Genomic DNA, 23,281 nt, shown 5'->3' on the forward strand with positions numbered 1-23,281 from the left:
CAAATAGTGACCAAGCAGATTTAAGGGCCTAAGACTGACTCTGAAAAGTCAAAGTGTTAGTCACTTAGCGTGTCCACCTCTGCGACCCCACGGACTGTAGCCTGCAAGGCTCCTCTGTCCACGGGAGTTTCCAGGCAAGAATATTGGAGTGGGTTGCCGTGCCCTTCTCCAGGCCCTGAAATGAGACACAGTTGTTTAACTGAACCGACTTATTGTCAGGACTAAGAGACTGAGTGAGGTGAAGTAACCTACCAACTCAACTTCTGGACCGTGAGACTTCTCAGATAAGTTTCAAAGGTGGGACTGAAGGGGTTCAGAATGAGCCTCCCTAAAATGTGCCACTTTGACACGTGGATTGTTTTGCGCTAAAAGGCAATGAAGACCCTGTGGATCAAGAGAAACTTCTGCCCCTCCCTTAACTACCAAGGAGAATTTAAATTGGGGGTCTTTCCCAGAATCTGAATTATTAGCAAAAATATATTTTATCTGAGTGACCCATCTATATGGCAGGGCAAACAACTAATTACCAAACATCTGTTCTTATTATTGTTCTATGAACTATCCCCTTCTCCTTTGAAGGCCCTGGCCCCTTTCCATTCCTTAGCTCGGACTGACATGCTTACCTCATTTTTCCATTCTGTCTTTGAAATGCTCAGGTATGTGGGGTTCCTGTACATACCAAGTTAAATTGGATTTTCTCTTGTTAATTTGTGTCATGTCAATTTAATTATTAGACCAGCTGAAAGAATCTTTGAAGGGTAGAGGAAAATTTTTCCTCCTCAACAGTTGAATTCTTTCCATACCAAAAGAATATTAAACTGCATATTAACAAACCACTGTATTAAATCATCAGTGGAATTACAAATAGATAGAACTCTCTGGAGGGCAACTTGCCAGCATCTCTCAAAATTTAAAACACATGAGCCACCTGAGCCAGTGAACGGCAGCAGAAGATGCCACCCCAAAATAGGTCCCTTTAACATAAGGATAACTGAGCTGAAGGCAACTGACAAAAAGCAGATACAAGAAGCGTCATCTGCCCTCTCCCACTTACCTACAAGCGGAACATAAATTTGCGATGGTGTCTCCCCTCTCTTCTCTACCACAAGACAGAAGTTAACCACCAGATTAACCACTCTAGACCCTTACCAGCCCAGAGAAGAACCAGAGGAATCCACACAACAAACTTTACTGATTAGCCCTTACCATTCAGTAGTTATCTCCCCAATATCTACCTTCTCATAACCTGCTAGAAACTCAAAGCTCCTTTCTCTTGTGTTATCTTTTCTCCACAAATTTACTGTTCTTTTGTTAAGATGCTATGAAAGGCTAAGTTCTAACCATCCTTTTGAGTTACTCATTACTGAATATTTCTCTGTTTTTATGTTAATAATTTTTTTTCCTTGTTAATCTGTCTTTTGTCTAATTTATACAGGGTCCCAGCTAGAGTGTTTAGGAGCATACAGAAAAAAGTTTCTCCTTCCCTACACCAACAGTTCCACTTGTACAAATTTATTCTACAGATATATCTGCACGTTTATAAAACTACACACATACAAGAAAACTCACTGAGGTATTTTTCACAATAAAATACTGGAAACAATATAGAAGCTGATCAATAGAAAAGCGAAATAAAGTGTTAGTTTGGCTCAGTTGTGTCCATTTCTGCGACCCCATGGACTGTAGCCCACCAGGTTCCTCTGTCCATGGGATTTCCCAGGCAAGAATACTGGAGTGGGCTGCCATTCTCTTCTCCAGGGGATCTCCCCAACCCAAGCATCGAACCTGGGTCTCCAGCACTGCAGGCAGATTCTTTGCCACCTGGGATACCAGGGAAAAATAGAAAACTGGGTTAAAAAATGTGGCATGTCCATACAGAGCACGCTAAACACAGGGTCTACAGAGGGGACTACGGTACAGCCAGGCCACTCAAGACGGCTGCTCTCTTGCCCTCTTATACATGCCATGCTATGCTCAGCCAGCGCCTGCTTCATCTATACGCTGCCCACAGGAGTGATCTTCCTATCTAGTTGCCTAAGGCCCCAGCTAGTGACTGTTCTTATCAAAGGGGCAGTGAAGAGCATGCATCTCTGCCAGTTTCCCTGGTAACTGATGAGCCAGCCTGACATCAGTTCCCCCTATAACTGCCAGACCCCGCTCACTCCTCACGAAAACTGCCACCACAGCCTGCCTGCCATCTGCCACATGTGGTGAGGTATCGCTCCAGGATCTTGCTTCAGACATGTAAGGTTCCCTCTATCCAATAAACTACTGATATCTCTGTTGCTGACTCCAGTCTCTTTCTTTGGCCTTGAAACTGGGCAAGTATAGGCTTTGCAGGCCTGCAGAGCGGAGCCCAACAACTATCATTTGTTTTTAAAGACATAAATGTAAATACTTATGCAGGTACTGAATATCCCTAGAAGGATACACACACACACAAACGAGTAGTAATATTGGCTCCAAGAGGGAAAAACTGGGTGCCTAACAGATAGGGGTCACAGACTTATATTTCACGGTGCATCTATCTTTAAGTACCTTTGGAATTTTGTGTCATGTCTATACTGAAAATAGTTCAAAAGACTGTTTAAATATATTAAAGAGAGATGAAGAATGAGATACTGTTTCTGTTTTCAAGGAACTTAAAATGTCACTGAGTAAATTTATTCATTTTATATTTACCAAGAGTCTCTTTTTTGTGTCAGGCCTCTGGGGAATATATCCCTGCCTTCATGGAGCTTATATCCTAGACGAGATGAATGTACAATATTATGATAGCTAGAGAGAATCCCAGGGACGGGGGAGCCTGGTGAGCTGCCTCTATGGGGTCACACAGAGTCAGACATGACTGATGCGACTTAGCAGGAGCAGCAGCAGAGAGAGTCTAGTTCAAGTAAAGCAATGATAAAAGGCAAGTGAAGCGAAGTGGCTCAGTCATGTCCGACTCTTTGCGACCCCATGGACTGTAGCCTACAGGGCTCCTCTGTCCATGGGATTTTCCAGGCAAGAATACTGGAATGGGTTGCCATTTCGTTCTCCGGGGGAACTTCCCAACCCAGGGATTGAACGTGGGTCTCTCGCACTGTAGGCAGACGCTTTACCATCTGAGCCACAAGGGAAGCCCAATAAAAGGAAAGACTTCTGACAATTTCTATTTTCACTTCACTACTCAAAAATAAATGAAACAGTCTAAGTTCCCCTAAAACATGTTAGCAGTAGCAAAAAGACAGAGAAAAATATAAACAGACCTAAGTACACAGTACTAGAAGCAGGATCACGAGGAGATACATTAATGGCTGATAATGTTCCATGAAAGCAAGAGGCAAAAAAAATTTAAACATGAAACCAAGTTAACACAATATAATTCAAGCATTCTCCAATTAGGGACTCAATTACACTGCAAAAGTGTTATTTATAGTCAAGTTTCTAGGATCTCGATAAGCATGGGAAAAAAGCTATACATACTTGGGTGTTAAGCTTCATAAACTGTCCCACAAAAGGCTATTCAACACTATTAAGTTCATGTATGCAACATTTTCTACAGGATATTATGTATACCATATATAGCTATGCTTCTAGAAAGGAAAAACACTCGGAATGGATTCCAGGAATGCCTCCTAAATTACTGCAGGCCCTACAATAGAAGTGGTGACTCTTCTACTGAGGGGCTAGAAGGCAGAGAGTCCGAGAGCAAGCGGTTGGGATCAAGGTAAGGCACGTTCATTGGCCCTTTCCCCCTTCTCTTTCTTCCACACCCCCCATCCAACTCCAATCAAAGAACACAGCCCTCACAGATAAGAGGGGGCTCTTACACATAGTTCTTTAAGAAAGCAGAGGAAGGGGACAGCCAAGAAACTTCTGCAGAGGTGGTGACATCTCCTGAGACCTGAGCCCAAATCCTCACATGGTAGGTAGGCCCTAGAGGATCTATACCCTCGCCCTTCTACTCCTGAAAGTGTCTCCTGCCCTTCCTCCCCTTTATCACTTGGATGTTCTTCCCCAGCAGGCCAATCATTATTTCCCAAGCCTTTGTATTAACTGTTCATTTTGTCTGAAAGGTTCTTCCCCCATACAGTCCATGGCTCTTCTTGGCCATACTTGGCCATCATGAAGATTAAGGACAGATACACTCTCATATACCTGTAATCCATTCAGGGCCCATTCCTTATAAAATTCTGCCCTACACTAACTATTATATATGTGCACTAAAAGCCATATTTAACAAAGTACATTGTAGCATCATTTGTAAAACTGGAAAAAGTTAAAACTAAATATTTACCAACATAAGAATGGAAAAAAAAAAAAACTAGCAAATTCACACAAGAGAATGAATTAGAGCTGGCAGTTTCAACAGGAATAAATCTCAAGAACAGTAATATGCACAAAAACTAGGTTATAGAAAGATTCCCACAATATGACACTACTCATAATTTTTAAATGAGTCTATATTTTGATAGGTAATACATGATTCAAAATTATAAGAATTTCCTCCCACCCCTGTCCTCAGTTATACAGCTTCTCTCCCAGGGACAACCAACATGACCAGTTTCCTATGTATCTTTCCAGATATATTTTATGTTACATAAGGCAGTTAAGTGTGCAGAACAATACTTTAATATGGTTCATGTATATCTACATATGAACTAAAAGATTAAAAATATGTGTGGAAGGACTTCCCTGGTGGTCTGGTGGTTAAAACTCGGAGCTGCCCCTGCAGAGGGCATGGTTTCAATCCTGGGAAACCATGACGTGCACCAAGATGGGAAAGATTCCACATGACACGCACCACAACCAAAAAACAAATGTGTGGAAGATAAAGATCAAATTCAGAATAATAATTACTTAAAGGCAAAGAAGAAAAGGAACAAACTCAGAACGGGCGCTGCAGGTGTAACTATATTGTTTCATTTCAGGTTTATTATGCTTTCTCTGGATTTTTCTCATACATGAAATAACTTTTTTCCTTCATAAAATAGATGAAGAGGATCACATTTGAGAAAATAATTAGTTTGGTGTCAGATAAAGTTTGAAACCAGAGGATACTAAAATAAGGGCATAAATTTAATAATTTAAAATGAGTTTAAAGCTCAGGAGAAAGCTGAAGACTTGGGATTTATGTAAAGAGATATGAGATACCTGCAATTCTAAGAGTGAATGTTTAGATATACGTGCACTATAAAGTTAAACAGAACAAACTTCCTTAAGGACTGGGCCCAAAACTTTGCTATATTAAGGTTCCCTGAAACATCACCTACTGCCCATATTTCAATTTACCTATATCCTTACTATTTTTCTTAGGTTTCAGAAAAAAAATCCTGGTATAGATGAGTCTATTTATGTAAGTAACTTAACAATAGGCAGTTACTCCACACACACACAGACACAATTTTAGTAAATTAGAATCAAAAGGAGAGGGTGCTCTGGTTAGCTCTAGGTAAACTACAAAACCTTTTTTAGATTAAACTTACTAATAATTTAAAACGTTTGAACAATAGACTTTCTTTCTAGTTGAAAAAAGTCCTGGGTGAGGGTGGGAGGGAGGCTCCAGAGGAAGGGGATGTATGCACACTTACGGCTGACTCATGATGCACAGCAGCCCACACACCACTGCAAAGCAATTATCCTCCAATCTAAACTACATTAAAAAAATCCTTCAAAGCTGTTAACTTTTAAAGAAATCCTTGATATAAACATATTTTATCTTTCATTTCTCTAACAAAAACACTATCCTGACAAAAGTCTTTAAGTGAAGATCGTGACTACCCGCAGCCATTCTACTGCTCTTCTGAAGTGCAGCCGGAGTATTCAGCAACCTCTCTCTTTTCAGTCTCTCACTTTTAGTTATAAAAGGAAACTTCAATTATGTGAGGTGTTCCCCCTCATGTAATTGACTTCTTTTCTGGTTTTCCCCATTCCTTGGGTCAATTTGCAAATAGGCATTAAACGCCTGTTTTAGTATAAGCAATGTATTATATATACCATCCCTCTGGTCCCTAAAAAGATGAAAAGAACTACTTGGCCTTAAGAAAATTTTTGTAAATCTTACGTAGTGCAGAGACCTTAGAACTTAACATCCTAGGTCTGAAATGAAAAGCACTGTACCAGTAACTTAAGATGACTTACGCTTCAGTAAACTTACAGGTCTTCAAAAGCGTCACAGAGTACAGGCAATGGGTGCACATTAAAAGCATATCATTTTTACGGTTCAGAAGCTGAGGATCATTTAGTGAAAAGTAGACGCCTACTTGTTTGGAGACAAATAAACCATACGTGCGTACATAAGGCTCCGTAAGATATTTCTTTAGCACAGGTAAAAGAATATCAACAACAAATAGGGAACTTAGTTTAAAAAATATTAAGGAGAGTTTGAAAATAACTATAATCTAGCATTAGAATTACAGGGACATCTTCTGACAGTTGTGGTGAATCATTTATAGATTTCAGAATAAGGACTCTTAAAAACTTACTACTCACTTGATTACTCTTCCCTGAGATAAACTGTATGGACGTGCAATAAGAGGGGAACTGGCTTTGACACATTATGGTAATGAAGTTGATACAGTATTTTTTCAAGGTGTTAAAAAATATGCGGTCACTGATATAAACAGAGATATTTTCCTGGGGCTTCAAAGCAGGGAATCAACACCTCAGCAATTTAAAGAAAAACAGCCACTACCAACTCCTGGAGATTAATTCAAAACACAAGTTTCACGTTCCTCCCTTCTCTCTAGAGCCAATCAGTGAAAATGACAAACAGCTAAGTTGTTTTTTTTTTTTTTTCTTCACAATTTAAAAGAAAGCATGGGATTTCCTTGGTGGTCCAGTGGTTAAGACTCTGGGCTTCCAATGCAGGGGACACAGGTTTGGTCCCTGATCAGGGACCTGAGATTCCATATGCCTTGTGGCACAGCCAAAAAATGTTTAAAAGAAAGCATGTTTCAGGGACGGAATCCTATGTTCCAAGTTCTAAAGACGGAGGTTCGTGACATTGTACATACACAAAAGGCAAAATGCACTCATTTTGCACTACCGCACAATTGCACTCATCTCACACGCTAGCATGGAGAAGGCAATGGCACCCCACTCCAGCACTCTTGCCTGGAAAATCCCATGGACAGAGGAGCCTGGTGGGCTGCAGTCCATGGGGTCGTGAAGAGTCAGACATGACTGAGCAACTTCACTTTCACTTTTCACTTTCATGCATTAGAGAAGGAAATGGCAACTCACTTCAGTGTTCTTGCCTGGAGAATCCCAGGGACAGTGGAGCCTGGTGGGCTGCCGTCTATGGGGTCGCACAGAGTCGGACACAAGTGGAGCGACTTAGCAGCAGCAGCAGCAGCACATGCTAGCAAAGTAATGCTCAAAATTCTCCAAGCCAGGCTCAGATTTTCAAGATGGATTTAGAAAAGGCAGAGGAACCAGAGACCAAATTGCCAACATCCACTGGATCATAGAAAAAGCAAGAGAGTTCCAAAAAAACTTGGCCATTTATTGACTATGGCCAAGCCTCTGTGTGGGCCACAAAAAAATGTGGGAAATTCTTCAATAGATGGGAATATTAGATCACCTTACCTGCCTCCTGAGAAATCTGTATTCAGGTCAAGAAGAAACAGAACCAGACATGGAACAATGGACTGGTTCCAAACTGGGAAAGGAGTACATCAAGACTGTATAGTGTCACCCTGCTTATTAACTTATCTGCATCTGTGAAATGCCAGACTGGATGAAGCACAAGCTGGAATCAAGATTGCCGGGGGAAATATCAATAAACCCAGATATGCAGATAACACTATCCTTATGGCAGAAAGTGAAGAACTAAAGAGCCTCTTGATGAAAATGAAAGAGAATGACAAAGCTGGCTTAAAATCAACATTCATAAAACGAAGATCATGGCATCCGGTTCCATCACTTCTTGACAAATAGATGCAGAAACAATGGAACCAGTGAGAGACTTTATTTTGGGGGGCTCCAAAATCACTGCAGATGGTGACTGCAGCCATGAAATTAAAAGACACTTGCTTCTTGGAAGAAAAGCTATGACCAACCTAGACAGCATATCAAAAAGCAGAGACGAAATTCATGCTTTTCAACTGTGGCATTGGAGAAGACTTGTGAGAGTCCCTTGGATAGCAAGGAGATCCAACCAGTCCATCCTAAAGGAAATCAGTCCTGAATATTCACTGGAAGGACTGATGCTGAAGCTGAAGCTCCAATACTTTGGGCACCTGATGGGAAGAACTGACTCACTGGAAAAGACCCTGATGCTGGGAAAGACTGAAGACAGGAGGAGAAGGGGATGACAGTGGATGAGATGGTTGGATGGCATCGCCAACTCAACGGACATGAGTTTGAGTAAGCTCCCGGCGTGCTGCAGTCCATGGGGTTGAAAAGAGTTGGACACAACTGAGCTACTGAACTGAAGCTCCAGGGTCTCTCCTGGAGAGACTAGACTGTTTATACATCTACGGAATGATGATGATGATGATGACAGTGGTTAATAAATACTGGACACATATTAACATACATTGAACATAACGTCAGGCATTTGGGTTAAGTGCTTTACATGATTACCTTAAAATTTTCCAAACAATAGAACAAGAAAGATACTATCATTAACCCATTTTCTAGCTAAGAAAACTGGGCTTTTAAAGGTTAAGTAATTTGCTCAGGGTCTCCAACGTAGTAAGTGAAGCCTGGGCGTCCATCCCCGTAGCTCCAGCTGTAGCAGTGACATAGTAACTACAATGCTGTCGCCTCATAGTTGACTCAGTAGCTCCCTACTGCTGATCAGGTCGAGAAATCCTTATAAAGGACTTCTCTGGTGGTCCAGTGACTAAGACTCTGCACTCCCAAAGCTGGGGGCCAGGGTTCAACTCCCAGTCAGGGAACTAGATCCCACATGCAGCAACTAAGAGTTCACATGCCACAGTGAAGACCAGAGACTCCCACATGATGCAACTAAGACCCAGCACAGCCAAATAAGTACTTTTTTTTAAAGCTTACAAAATTATTTTTTTTAATCCTTATAGAATAAGACATGAATCTGTCTACTGGAAAGACTTCTACTGAACATATACTAGATGCCAACACCATACCAAGTGCTTCAAAGACAGAGGTTCTGAGTGAGGCTGCTAAATAAGTGATCTTTGGATCAGTCATTGTTATTTTAAAACGAGCCCTATTTGGGAACATTAAACAGCATCACAGCTGGAATTTTGTTCTATTAGTTGTGTTATCGGAAATGGAAAGTTGGAATAGGAAGACCACACATCTAAGCATTTATATTCTAAATACTTCCGGATTACTATTTTTAATAAAAATTTCCAACCTGGCTTACCACAGATTTTAAACATTTTCTACCAAACAAAGAAATGCAATGAAAACACAGAACATATCTACACACACACACAGGAGTCAAAGGATCTTTCATTTCCATATTCAACTTGCAGAACAATACAGGTTGTGCTGCGAAAACCATGGTCATGAGGGGCCTGAGCTTTCTTCCTTTCCAGCTTAGACAGACATCTGGTTGCCAGCTGTGTAAGCTCCTAAGAGTCAGTGTTTGCCAAGTAGCTGGCAGAAGGTGGGGAAGAGCTGACCACCTGCAATCCATTTTGACAATGACTTTGACCACCACTTTGGAGAACTGGATACAATACAGAAATTCCAAAGAGTTGGCTAAATTTCAAGGTAGGAAGTTGGCCATTTTGGCTGTACTTACTTTAACTCACATCAAAGGCCTACGATGTGGAAGAAGAGGAGGAAACACTAAAATATAGAAAGGTACTGAAGCTTACAAGAAAAATTTACAAGGCTATGTCCTAAGCCTCTCCGGATAGTGTCCATCCTACTTTTAGCCATAATTACTTTAAAAGGGGTAAGTTTACACAATTACAACTAAAGGGGGAGCCAACAGACAAGTACAACTAATGGCGGAAAACTGTATCTCCATGTAACATACGAGTCACTCATAGTTTTCATGAAGTACATGCGCCATCCAGTTTTCACTTTGGGGTCAATATGAAATATGTCACAGCGTATACACACACATAACGTATGTCAGTATTACATGTGTATTTAACAATGCGGCAATTTCACTTACCTCCTGTGCTCTTGTAATGCCTGCCATACAGCATATGTGTGTGCGTGCCTCTGTGTGTGTGTGTGTGTGTATATATATATATATATATATATATATATATATATATAACTATATATATATCATACTTAGTTGTTTATTACAGGTATGGATATAAACAAACTTGGGAAGATGCAACAGTTTGGGAAAGGTCCTTGCTTTATAAAAAAAAAAAAAATCAATACAATTTCCCCACAGATTCATGATGTAAAATTCTATAATCAAGGCTTGTAGATTTGTAATTATGGTATGTCAGCTACATTTAAACAAGAGTGTTAAAAGATTGTTAAAGTTAAACTAACACAATTGCAGTGTGAATTGTCCTAGTCTCATTCTAATCTACTGGTGTCACTTTCATTTAATCAGAGAAAAACTATGGGCCAATGTCAGAGCTATTTCCAGTGCCCTAACATTCTTTGTTCACATCGGATTTTAAGCCATTACCAACCTAAAATGGTTATAAAAAGATATGTTTCAGAAAGCATTTTTAATCAATTAGTTCACTCACCAATGGGCATTTTAAGCAACCGTTACTGAAAAATAAGTTGACTTAAAGTTATTAAATAACCTTTTATGTTAAATGAATGAAAAAATTACGGTCTTGCAGAAGAATTTCTTGAATTTACCATAAACACAGCTTTTTAAAAAAACACCCTTATTTATAAACAGAAATCATACTTGGAAACTTATGGTAAACATATGTCATTTAGCTGAAATAACTTATCAGCATTTAAAACATAAATGCTATTTTTTCTTCTGCTTTAGTGAAAAATGGGGCAAAGAGTATCTTTAATAAATGGTACTGAGAAAACTGGACAGCTATATGCAGGAGAATCACATTGGACTACTTTCTCATACCATACACAAAAATAAGACTTAAAAGTAGTATCTGAAATCATAAAACTTCTAAAACAAAAAATAGGCACTATACTTTTTCACATCAGTCTTAACAATATCTTTTTGGATCTGTCTCCTCAGGCAAGGGAAATAAAAACAAGAATAAACAAACGGGACTAATCAAACTAAATATCTTTTGCACAACAAAGCAAACTACCAACAAAAGGGAAAAGTCACCTACTGAACTACAGAAGCTATCTAAAAAGATATTTCTGACAAAGAAAGGATTAATAACCAAACTATACCAAAAAACACACATAACTCAAGATAAAAATTAAAAAAAAAAAAACAACCTGACTTAGAAAAAGAAAAATGGGTAGAAGACCTGAATAGACATTTTTCCAAAGGAGATACACAGATGGCTAACAAGGACATGAAAAGATACCCAACGCCACTCATCATCAGGGAAATGCAAGTTAAAACCACAATGAGATATCTCTCACACTGGTCAGAATGGCTATTATCAAAAAAGAAAACAATGGATGTGGAGAAAAGGAATCCTTGTGTACTGCTGATGGAAATGTAAATTGGTGCAACCAGTACGGGAAACAGTATGGGATTCCTCAAAAAATTAAAAATGAAACCACCATATGATCCAGTGATTCCACTCGAGTATTTTTTTTTTTTACTTTACAATACTGTATTGGTTTTGCCATACATTGACATGAATCCACCACAGGTGTACATGAGTTCCCAAGCCTGAACCCCCCTCCCACCTCCCACCCCATATCATCTCTCTGGGTCATCCCCGTGCACCAGCCCCAAGCATCCTGTGTCCTGTATCGAACCTAGACTGGCGATTCATTTCTTACATGATAGTATACATGTTTCAATGCCATTCTCCCAAATCATCCCACCCTCTCCCTCTCCCACAGAGTCCAAAAGTCTGTTCTATACATCTGTGTCTCTTTTGCTGTCTCACATACAGGGTTATCATTACCATCTTTCTAAATTCCATATATATGTGTTAGTATACTGTATTGGTGTTTTTCTTTCTGGCTTACTTCACTCTGTATAATGAGCTCCAGTTTCACCCACCTCATTAGAACTGATTCAAATGTATTCTTTTTAATGGCTGAGTAATACTCCATTGTGTATATGTACCACAGCTTTCTTATCCATTCATCTGCTGATGGACATCTAGGTTGCTTCCATGTCCTGGCTATTATAAACAGTGCTGCGATGAACATTGGGGTACACGTGTCTCTTTCAATTCTGGTTTCCTCGGCGTGTATGCCCAGCAGTGAGATTGCTGGGTCATAAGGCAGTTCTATTTCCAGTTTTTTAAGAATCTCCACACTGTTCTCCATAGTGGCTGCACTAGTCTGCATTCCCACCAACAGTATAAGAGGGTTCTCTTTTCTCCACACCCTCTCTGGCATTTACTGCTTGTAGACTTCTGGATCGCAGCCATTCTGACTGGTGTGAATTGGTACCTCCTTGTGGTCTTGACTTGCATTTCTCTGATAATGAGTGATGCTGAGCACCTTTTCATGTGTTTGTTAGCCATCCGTATGTCTTCTTTGGAGAAATGTCTATTTAGTTCTTTGGCCCATTGTTTGATTGGGTCATTTATCTTTCTGGAATTGAGCTGCATAAGTTGCTTGTATATTTTTGAGATTAGCTGTTTGTCAGTTGCTTCATTTGCTATTATTTTCTCCCATTCCAAAGGCTGTCTTTTCACCTTGCTTATATTTTCCTTTGCTGTGCAGAAGCTTTTAATTGTAATTAGATCCCATTTGTTTATTTTTGCTTTTATTTCCAGTATTCTGGGAGGTGGATCATAGAGGATCCTGCTGTGATTTATGTCAGAGAGTGTTTTGCCTATGTTCTCCTCTAGGAGTTTTATAGTTTCTGGTCTTACATTTAGATCTTTAATCCACTGTGAGTTTATTTTTGTGTATGGTGTTAGAAAGTGTTCTAGTTTCATTCTTTTACAAGTGGTTGACCAGTTTTCCCAGCACCACTTGTTGAAGAGATTGTCTTTAATCCATTGTATATTCTTGCCTCCTTTGTCGAAGATAAGGTGTCCACAGGTGTGTGGATTTATCTCTGGGCTTTCTGTTTTGTTCCATGGATCTATATTTCTGTCTTTGTGCCAGTACCATACTGTCTTGATGACTGTGGCTTTGTAGTAGAGCCTGAAGTCAGGCAGGTTGATTCCTCCAGTTCCATTCTTCTTTCTCAAGATTACTTTGGCTATTCAAGGTTTTTTGTATTTCCACAGAAATTGTGAAATTATTTGTTCTAGCTCTGTGAAAAATACTGCTGGTAGCTTGATAGGGATTGCACTGAATCTGTAGATTCTTTGGGTAGTATACTCATTTTCACTATAATGATTCTTCTGATCCATGAACATGGTATATTCTCCATCTACTAGTGTCCTCTTTGATTTCTTTCATCAGATAAATACTCCTGAGTATTTATAAAAAAAAAAAAACTAATATAAAAGATACATACATTTCTATGTTCTTTGCAGCATTTGCAAAGTGCCCATGAATTTGTTGCTGCTGTTGTTATTGTTGTCCAGTCACTAAGCTGTGTCCAACTCTTTGTGACACCATGGACCAAAGCATGCCAGCTTCCTCTCTCCTCCACTATCTCCTAGAGTTTGCTCAAACTCATTTCCACTGAGTCCATGAACAGAGGAACGGATAAAGAAAATGTGATTGATAAATACAATACACACATACAATGGAATATTAGCCATAGAGAAGAATGAAATCTTGCCATTTGTGACAACATGGATGGACTTAGAGAGTATTAAGCCAAGTGAAATAAGTCAGAAAAAAACAAATACTGTATGATTTCACTTATATGTGGGATCTAAAAAACAAAACAAATGAACAAATAGAACTAAAGAGAAACAGAATCAAACACAGAATAAACAGGTGGTTGCCCAAGGGGAGGCATATGGGGGAGGGAAATTAGTGAGGGAGATTAAGAGGTATAAGCTTCAGTTATAACATCTTAATAATGAGTCATGGCTACCAAGGGGGAAAGGGGAGGTGGGAAGAATCAGGAGACTGGGATTGACATCTATGCACTATTGATACTACGCATAAAATAGAGGACTACCCAGAACACACCATAAGCACAGGGAACTCTACTCAGTGCTCTGTGGTGACCTAAACGGGAAGGAAACCCAAGAGAGGGGGTACATGTAGAGCTGATTCACTTTGCAGTACAGCAGAAACTACGCAACACGGTGAAGCAACTATATTCTAACAAAAATTAATTTAAAAAAACTATCTCAATTAAACCAAAAGAAAAAAAACAATGCCATATCTTCTTCTTCAGAGAAAATTATTTTCTAAATCACCAATAATTTAATACAGAAAAAAGGCTACTATGGCAAACCTTCATGTTTACAGGGTGCATTTAAATTTTAATTTAAGTAAAGTACAACATTTAATTCACAGCTGTACTATCATCAAATAGTCTCCAAATAATCGCAGCACACAGAAAACAGTGTTATGTTTGCTAGATATGTAAGTACTAATACAAACCATCCTGGTTTGCTTGAGACATTCCCAACTTCAGCACTGGAGGTTCCACATCCTGGAAACCCTTCAGTCCCAAGTAAACCCTACAACTGATGCCAGTGAGACACTAGGGGGAAGAGAAGGGGAAGAAAAGATGTACAGTTCTGCACTGGAAAAGAAGAAATTTGGAGTCATATTTGGTAATCCTTGCTAGGACTGCCAGATTAACTGTGACCCAGTCACAGATACGTAGGTCTAGCAATCTGGAGAATGGATTCAAATCTTTAAAAAGAGCCTGCCAGAGCCAAACCTACCAACCAATACCCACTAACAATGAATCACATGTGAACACTGCCTACTTCTTGAAGTAACTTAGATTACTCACTCTGAGTACACATATATCTCTATAGTTCACAGCCAGAATTATCCCTGAGAAAACAATCATGTTGCAGGGAAAGAGGTATTTGACAAGTCCTAGGAGTGAGAAACTCAGCACCAAGTCAGAATCAATGCTGTCTAACTAACAACCTTTCCTAGTAACTGGACTCTCTTGTTCCTAGGAATCTAACCTCTTCTCTTGAAATCTATTTCTGGAAATCAGATCCTTTGTCTTTGTTACAATGTGAGGTTAACAAAGTTTCTCTACAACTAGAGCACTGTTGAGGCTTCTTTCCTTACAGTCTGAAGTCACTGTTTTGCCAACATGCTGAAAAGTGCATCTTTCCACTCACTGTTTGATCTCTGTTGCCAAATACCACCATCTATTTATTGCCTGTTTCCATACTCCAGTAACATTCCATCTGCCTGGCCAGATTTCTTTCTAAATTAAAGCCCACTACAGGGAACTCCTAGATCACCTGAAGAATTTTAGCAGATCTGATCAGACACTAAACTTTAAGAATTCATCCTCCCTAGTACTGCTGCTGCTGCTGCAAAGTCGCTTCAGTCGTGTTCAACTCCGTGCAACCCCATAGACGGCAGCCCACCAGGCTCCCCCGTCCCTGGGATTCTACAGGCAAGAATACTGGAGTGGGTTGCCATTTCCTTCTCCAATGCAGGAAAGTGAAAAGTGAAAGTGAAGTTGCTCAGTCGTGTCCAACTCTTAGCAACCCCATGGACCGCAGCCTACCAGGCTCCTCCGTCCATGTGATTTTCCAGTACAGCCTACCCAAACTGAACTCTAGGACTAATACCTAGAATATATCTCTAAGTGGCTTTCAATTCCTGGAAAGAAAACTGAAGGAATTCAGGGCTTGAATGACTTATAAATCTTTTTTTCCAAATAAAAGTTGTTACCTGTGGAGATAAATGAGGCTATGGGAAATGAACATCTTGACCGGAAAAATGGTGCTGAGACCAGAAATTGAATTTTAGATGACTGCTTTCTAAAACCAATGCTTTTATGAATGGGAATTCATAAAACCAAGAACATGTCTGAATCATGAAACCAACTGAGAAGTCTCTGAAACTAAATTGGCAGAGCATAAAAAATGCATATAATGCATTTTAAAAATGCATCTTTTTATAATAAAAGATGTTTAACTTATATAGAGAATAATATAATGAAGACAAATGACCATTCATCTCCAACAATTACTAATGTATTGCCACATATGCCTCATCTATTCTCTTTCCTTTGCTGAAGTAAAACGTAGAATTCTAAAAAACAACATACTAAGGCAGATGTTGAAAGAAGTCAAAGTAAAACAATTTTCAGGAAAAAGTAACAGAAGAGAGAATAGCGAACAATATTTACAGGTTGAGAGTTATCTACCAAGGCAAAATATGGTTAATAAAAAGCTAAAATACAAATTTTAGGGAGTTTTTAACCATATCTCATTTCAGTACATACAGACAAGCTCTAACCAAAATGCCAACAGAACAGCCATGAAAAAATATACAGTAGGCATTTGATTAATTTATAATTTGAGATATTACAGAAAATTATGAAGGGATTTCATTAAAATGATAAATGTATGTAAGTATAAAGAATTAAAATTAAACTGATTAAAAATCGCTGAGGGTCTGACAGGACTGAGCGACTTCACTTTCACTTTTCACTTTCATGCATTGGAGAAGGAAATGGCAACCCACTCTAGTGTTCTTGCCTGGAGAATCCCAGGGATGGGGGAGCCTGGTGGGCTGCCATCTATGGGGTCACACAGGGTTGGACACGACTGAAGCGATTTGCAGCAGCAATGCTCTATTATTGAAATAAAATGAAAACAAAACTTTATTTCCGAGCAGTAATCTATACGTACTTAGGAATTTTTGAAAGCCTAGGAACTTACTTCTGCAAACACGTGTTTGTTGTTGTTGTGCCTAGTCATGTCCTCTCTTTCCAACTCCAGGGACTGTAGCCTGCCAGCCTCCTTTGTCCATGGAATTTTCCAGGCAAAAATACTGGAGTGGGGTGCCATTTTCTACTCCAGGGAATTTTTCCTACCGAGGGTTTTAACTCACATCTCTTGCGTCTCCTGCACTGGCAAGCAGATTCTTTACCATTGCACCACCTGGGATGTCCCAAATCAGTGTGTCTCCCAAAAATAACACATGTTGGTGAGGATGGGGAGAAAAGGGAATCCTTGTACACTGTTGGTAGGGATGGAAATGGGTGCAGCCACTATGGTAAACAGTATCAAGGTTCCTCAAAAAACTAAAAATAGAACCACCATATGCTCCAGCAATTCCACTCCTGGGTATTTATCTGAAGAAAATGAAAACACCAAATCTGAAAAGATACATGCACCCTAATGTGCACAGCAGCATTATTTACAAAAGCAAAGCTATGGAAGCAACCTGAGTATCCATCAACTGATGAATGGATTCAGAAAATGTCACACACAGACACCATAGACTACTACTCAGCCATTAAAAAGAATGGAATTCTGCCATTTGCAACAATATACATGGACCTGGAGGGCATTAGGATCAGGGCAGTCAGTCAGACAGAGAAAGACAAATACTGTATGTTATCATAAAATGTGGAACCTAAAAAATAAAACACACCAATGAATATGGCAAATCAGGAAGTGGCTCACAGAGCAAACTAGTGGCTACCCGCTGGGTAAGGGAATGGACAGCAGAGGGGATGCAGTCAATATAACAACTTTAAATGGAGAATAAATAATAAAATTCTGAACCTCTATGTTACATACCTGAAATTAATACTGTAAACCAACTATACCTCAATAAAAAGAAGTTATTTCTCATGACTTTCCGTCTAAAGCACTCTTCTTCATATCCTTTTGGATATATTTGGCAAATCATTTTGCCAAATAGATTTATAAAAATGACATAACCAAAGTAAGCATAACAAAAGTGAACAACAGAACTCTGGGGTGAGTAACAGTGCAAATTATGTTTTCAATTACACATCTCAAGTCTCCTCCGATTATCACACATTAAAAAAATACCCATGGGGTGGGGCACTGCAATTTAAAACAAAAGACTGTAGGTTAGAAACCTTAGTTCTTTCCCTGGTCGGCCACTAACCAGCAATGACCCCGAACAAGTTTACTTTTTCTATTTCAACTTCAAAGCTCAGTTTCTCATGTGTATAAACAGGAATAAAAATCATAGTATTAGTTAACATGTACTAGTAGTTTCTACATACTGTTAAACAGAACAGCAGCTACATGAGGCTGGTACTCCATTTTACAAAGGGGGCAACTGAGGCAGATGTAATGTCTTCAACAGTACATAACATGGCAGAATCAAGATTGGAACCCAAGCAGTCTCACTTCAGAAAAGCTGTCCATTTCACTACTACTCATCCTGTCTCCTTACTGCCTTAACAACTACAGTTTCTAGGAGAGCGCAGTGTAAGGCTCTACTAATAAGCCTCAGAGGCAACAGCTTCCTAAGTGAATCCATTCTCCCCTTTGCCTTGTCATTCCTCTGGTGAAAAATATCAACACAGGGAGGAAAGGTGTGCAAAAAGGAAGGAGCCAGAGAGCTAGGATTAGACAGATTTGCTGCCAAATTAACCTGCTTCTTCAGAAGGCTGTTCATCTTTTCTCTTGGAAGTTTGATCTTTCGGGGTCTGAACAATAAAGTTCTCACAAGCACTCCAGTGTCTAACCACGGTTGGAATAACGGCGAATTACCAGCCTGGCCTACCCAGGATGGCTCCTTAGCACTCTACAGGCTCTGGGGCGAGCCGCGGGGACGCTGGCCGGGGAGAGCGAGGCCTCGAAGTTTGTCGAGAGCGCTGGAAGCTCACGGCCCAGTTTGGGACTGTCCCGCCTGCCATGTTGGATGACAGGGCGCCCGCCAGCTCCCACTTCGGATGAAGGCGGCCTCGGGACGCCCTCCTAAACTTGTGAACGGGCTCGCGCCTCCACCTGAGCGCAGGGAGAGGCCTGGAAGCGCCCCCTCCGGGCCAGGTTCTCCGCGGAGACCCGGAGCACGACCGCAGTGGGCCGGGCCGCCGCCCCTCCGTCTTCTCGGCCGCGGGCGCGGGAGGGGTGCGGCCCGGGGACCCTCGCCGCTCCCCCGCCGGGCTTCCGAAGGAGCGGGCGCGGGGAGCGGAGGGGCCAGGCCGGCGGACTCGGGCACCGGCGCGCCCCCTCCGTCCCCGCCGCGGGCCCACCGGCCACCGGCCGGGGCGCCCCAGGTGAGGCCTGGAGTACGGGCCCGCCTCGGGCCTGCGCCTCGCCGGGCCCCTTGGGCCGCCGCGAGGTGAGGGAGAGGAGGCAGCAGCCGCGGCGCCGCTTCCGGCTCCTTACCGCTTCACCACGCCGGTCTTGATCTTGATCTGCCTCACGCGAGGATCGGCCATGGTCCCTCGAGCGCCGCGGAAAGGAAGGGCTGAGAACCGGGGTAACCGTGGAGGGAGACGGCGCGGAGGAGGCGGGCCTGTCGGCGTAGCCGGCGCGGCCCGCGCGCGTGCGCACAGCCCGCCGCGGCCCCGGCTCCGCTTACCGCTTACCGCCCTGCCCTGCCTCCACGCACCCGCGGGCCCGGGGCCCGGGGCGTCGCGGGGCGGGGGCCGGTCACCGCTTACCGCCCTGCCCTGCCTCCACCCAGTCCCCTGGTCGCGGAACCTGCCCTCGTCTAGCTCAAATCACTCCTCTTTTAGTTCCTGAACAAGCCTCCTTTTAGTATGGATACAAGTTAACACTTTGCCCCGTCTCCGCAGTCTGGGCTTTGGGGAAACTTCAGTGTCTCCCCGGATAGGCTGCTTTGGCCATGGGACTGCTTTGCGAGATTATCTGTTTAACGGACGGAGTGACCCAAAAATTGAAGATATTTTCGGTGTCATTATCTTATGTAAATAGGGCAGAGTAATGCAGGCTTAAAGAAATAAAACACCATCACTCACATAGTTAAGAGAATCCTTAACCTCTAGTCCAGACCTCTGCATTTATGTGGATAAATGCACCTAATAAATAGTCATCACCTCAAGTGTATCTTAAACATTCCACTTAGAAAATTTGTGCGACACAAAAAGCTTGGGCTTCGTGGTCAAATCAACCCGCAGGCATTCGGGGTTTTACCCTTTAACGGTTAGATGACACTGGACACGCAGGCCACTAAACCTCATTGCTGAGCCTTTTTCCTTGTATGCAAAATAGAAAAATTAATGTCCGCTTCCAGAGTAGGGGCTTCCCTGGTGGCTCAGATGGTAAAGAATCCGCCTGCAATGCGGGAGACCTGGGTTCAATCCCTGGGTTGGGAAGATCCCCTGGAGAAGGGAAAGGCTACCCACTCCAGTATTCTGTCCTGGAGCATTCCATGCTGTATAGTCCATGGGGTCGCAAAGAGTCTGACACAACTGAGCGACTTTCACTTACAGAGTAGCTATGAAGGTTGCCACATAATAGATACTCAACAGTTTTTTATTATTGCTTTATATTTCCAAAATACCTGTCTATTGCACAAAAGGAGGCAGGCCTCCCGTGAGCTCCATCCGCCCTCTTCCTGATGGGGTCCCAGGGAACGCAGGGCAGTGCTCCTTTCTTTTCTAGCTTCCTGGTATCTTTCTTCAAAAACCTCACTGTCTTTACCCTTCCCTACGCTTGCTTCCCTCCTGGCTTCTGTGACGAGCTATGGACAGGTCAAGACCCTGACAGTTCAAGAACTTCAGTATAAATCCAACATCAAAGCGCACCTCCTGGGGACTTCCCTGGTGGTCTAGTGGTTAAGACTGTGCTCCCAAAGCAGGGAGCACAGGTTCGATCCCTGGTTGGGGAACTAGATCCCACGTGCTGCAATGAAAGCTCTCACACAGGGCAAGTAAGACCTGGCACAGCTAAATAAATGAACATTAAAAACAAAAACAAAACACCTTCTGGAGAAAGCCTAGCAAGACTGACCTCTGTCTATTTCATGCTCCTTGGATACTTTGGAATCACCCAAAGTTCATTTTTACTTGGGATATCTTTCTTTTAAAATCTATGTTTGAGTTCATGAGAATGTGCTTACTTAACTCTTCATTGGATTACAAGCCTCTTTAGAGACAAAAACCTTGTCTTCTATAAATCTTCTCCTAACCTCCACCTGTGTTCAGTATACAGCAGGTGTTAAATTCAGTAAATATTGTTATCGTACTGGTTGGCATACTGAAATACAATTTCAAGTGACACAGCAGAGCTATGACATATGGGGTGGGGGGAGTGAAAAATAAAAAACAGAAAAAAAAAAACCAAACAAGGGACTCACCACAGCAAAATGCTACAATCAGAAATCCAGTAGATTATTAATATAAAGTTATTAGATAACCCCTTAAGGCAAAGAAACAATAACAGTAGAACCTACACATCAAAAGATTGTGAAGCTAGGGTTCTTGCTACTGTCAAGGATATTCCTTCAGTCAGGCAACAAAAACTTTGTAACACTTCATTCTTTGCTTTTTGTCATGGTTTCCAGAACCTCAGACCTCAGTTTTGCACTGATTTGCAGCTTTTCCCTCAGTCTAGGTTTTTGATGTAAATACCTACTATCTCACCATATCTCACTAACTCTGCCTCCACCCATTTGCTTTTTTTCCCTTTGTTTTAATGATCTTGTATGTGTGAACCAGTAATAAATAAATGTAATATACCAGCCAAAAGACCTTTGCTGCTGCTGTATACACCTAGTCCTACACTCAGGCCTGCCCCAATGGCTCAGCAGGTCAAGAATCTCCCTGCAACGCAGGAGACACAGGAGATGCTGGTTTGATCCTTGGGTCTGGAAGATCACCTGGAGAAGGATACAGCAACCCACTTCAGTATTCTTGCCTGGGAAATCCCATGGACAGAGGAGCCTGGCAACCTACAGTTCAAAGGGTCGCAAAGAGCTGGACATGACTGAGCGACTAAGCACACAGCACTGCCCAGGCCCGCAGTGTGTGTTTCATCTGTGTCTATGTGTCTGTATTGTATGCTTGAGGCTATGCGTTAAGATCATGGTGTTTGGCCCCATGCCTAAAGATAGGAGATAGGCAGAATGTTTCCCAGTGTCAGGAATTTAGAGTAGTGGTTAAAAGCATGAACTCTGGGGCCAAACTGCCTAGAGTCACTTTCCAGCTCTACTTCTTACTAACTGTGAAAACCTGGACAAATTACCAACCTTTCTATGCCTCAGTTTCTTCATCTGTAAAACATGGGTGATAATAATAATGTTGTTGTTATTTTAGTCACTAAGTCGTGTTCGACTCTTTTGCAACCCGGTGGACTGTAGCCCACTAGGCTCCTCTATCCATGGGATTTTTCAGGCAAGAATATTGGAGTGGGTTGCCATTTTCTTCTCCAGGGGATATCCCTGGCCCAGGAATCAAACCCGCATCTCCTGCATTGCAGGTGAATTCTTTACTACTGAGCAAAGCCCAATTATAATACCTACCTGATAATGTTGTTATAAAGTCTAAATGAGTTAATATTTATAAAATGCTTAGGACTTAATTAAGCCCCATACAAAGTGTTTGTTAAATAAATAAGTCATCTGGGAGGTGCTAAATAGGAAACTGAGTAAACAGTAGGATACACACTTGTATGAATATAAAAATATACATTATAATTAATGAAATTATGCTGAATTCCTGTTTGACTATTACCTTCATATAAAAAGGACCCATGTTGGACTTATCCACCATTGTAGCCCAGCATGCAGCAATGCCTGACACATATAGGTACTCAATAAATATTTCTTGAATGAATAACTCCCGCTTTAAAAATCTTTCTTTCCCCATTTAACAATATGTCATGGAGCCCTCTCATTCCAACAAGAGGGCTACCAAGATAATCTGGAATATCCCGTCAGCACCCTCTAATCCCATACACACACACGCACATCTTTCTCTGTGCCTTGCTCCTTTGGGTCTGGACTTTGAGGAAGTAGACCAATGGAAGGTTATTTCTTGTTACTATGGGAGGCCTGCAAGATCTAGGCAAGCAGATCCCCTATGCTATTTGGAATAGAAACCATGCAAGCTGCATTTCTTACTGTTTGACACCCTTCTATTCTGTTATCCATAAGCTTTTTTTTTTTTTTTTTTTGGCCACACCAAATGGCATGTGGGATCTTAGTTCCATGACCAGGGATCAAACCTCCCCCCCACAGTGGACGTGCACCACTGGACTGTCGGGGAAGTCCCATCCATAAACCTTATTTGAGTTCTGTTTAAAGATTCCAGCCTGGCTTCAGGTGAACTATAGGAATAAATCTGTAGGGGATTCTGTAAGCGATCAGTTTATCAACATTCATGGTTGAAGGCTGAAGAGCTCTGAGAGATACTCAGGACTCAGGACTCTGGCAGGGCAAGAGGAAAGTCCAG

The 23,281-nt window shown here is 41.5% G+C and overlaps 1 protein-coding gene across 1 annotated transcript in view; it reads right to left on the reverse strand.

Annotated features, from left to right (window-relative positions):
* TBCA (tubulin folding cofactor A) overlaps positions 1-19,666 on the reverse strand; it is an 84,533-nt gene extending 64,867 nt beyond the window's left edge. The window contains exon 1 of the mRNA XM_069595364.1: positions 19,251-19,666. Coding sequence (XP_069451465.1) covers positions 19,251-19,303 — 53 coding nt within the window. The 5' untranslated portion in view covers positions 19,304-19,666. The remainder of the gene's footprint in view (positions 1-19,250) is intronic.
* Between the last annotated feature and the right edge of the window lie 3,615 nt (positions 19,667-23,281).

The sequence above is a fragment of the Ovis canadensis genome, chromosome 7, assembly GCF_042477335.2.
Source record: "Ovis canadensis isolate MfBH-ARS-UI-01 breed Bighorn chromosome 7, ARS-UI_OviCan_v2, whole genome shotgun sequence".
Taxonomy (NCBI): Eukaryota; Metazoa; Chordata; class Mammalia; order Artiodactyla; family Bovidae; genus Ovis; species Ovis canadensis.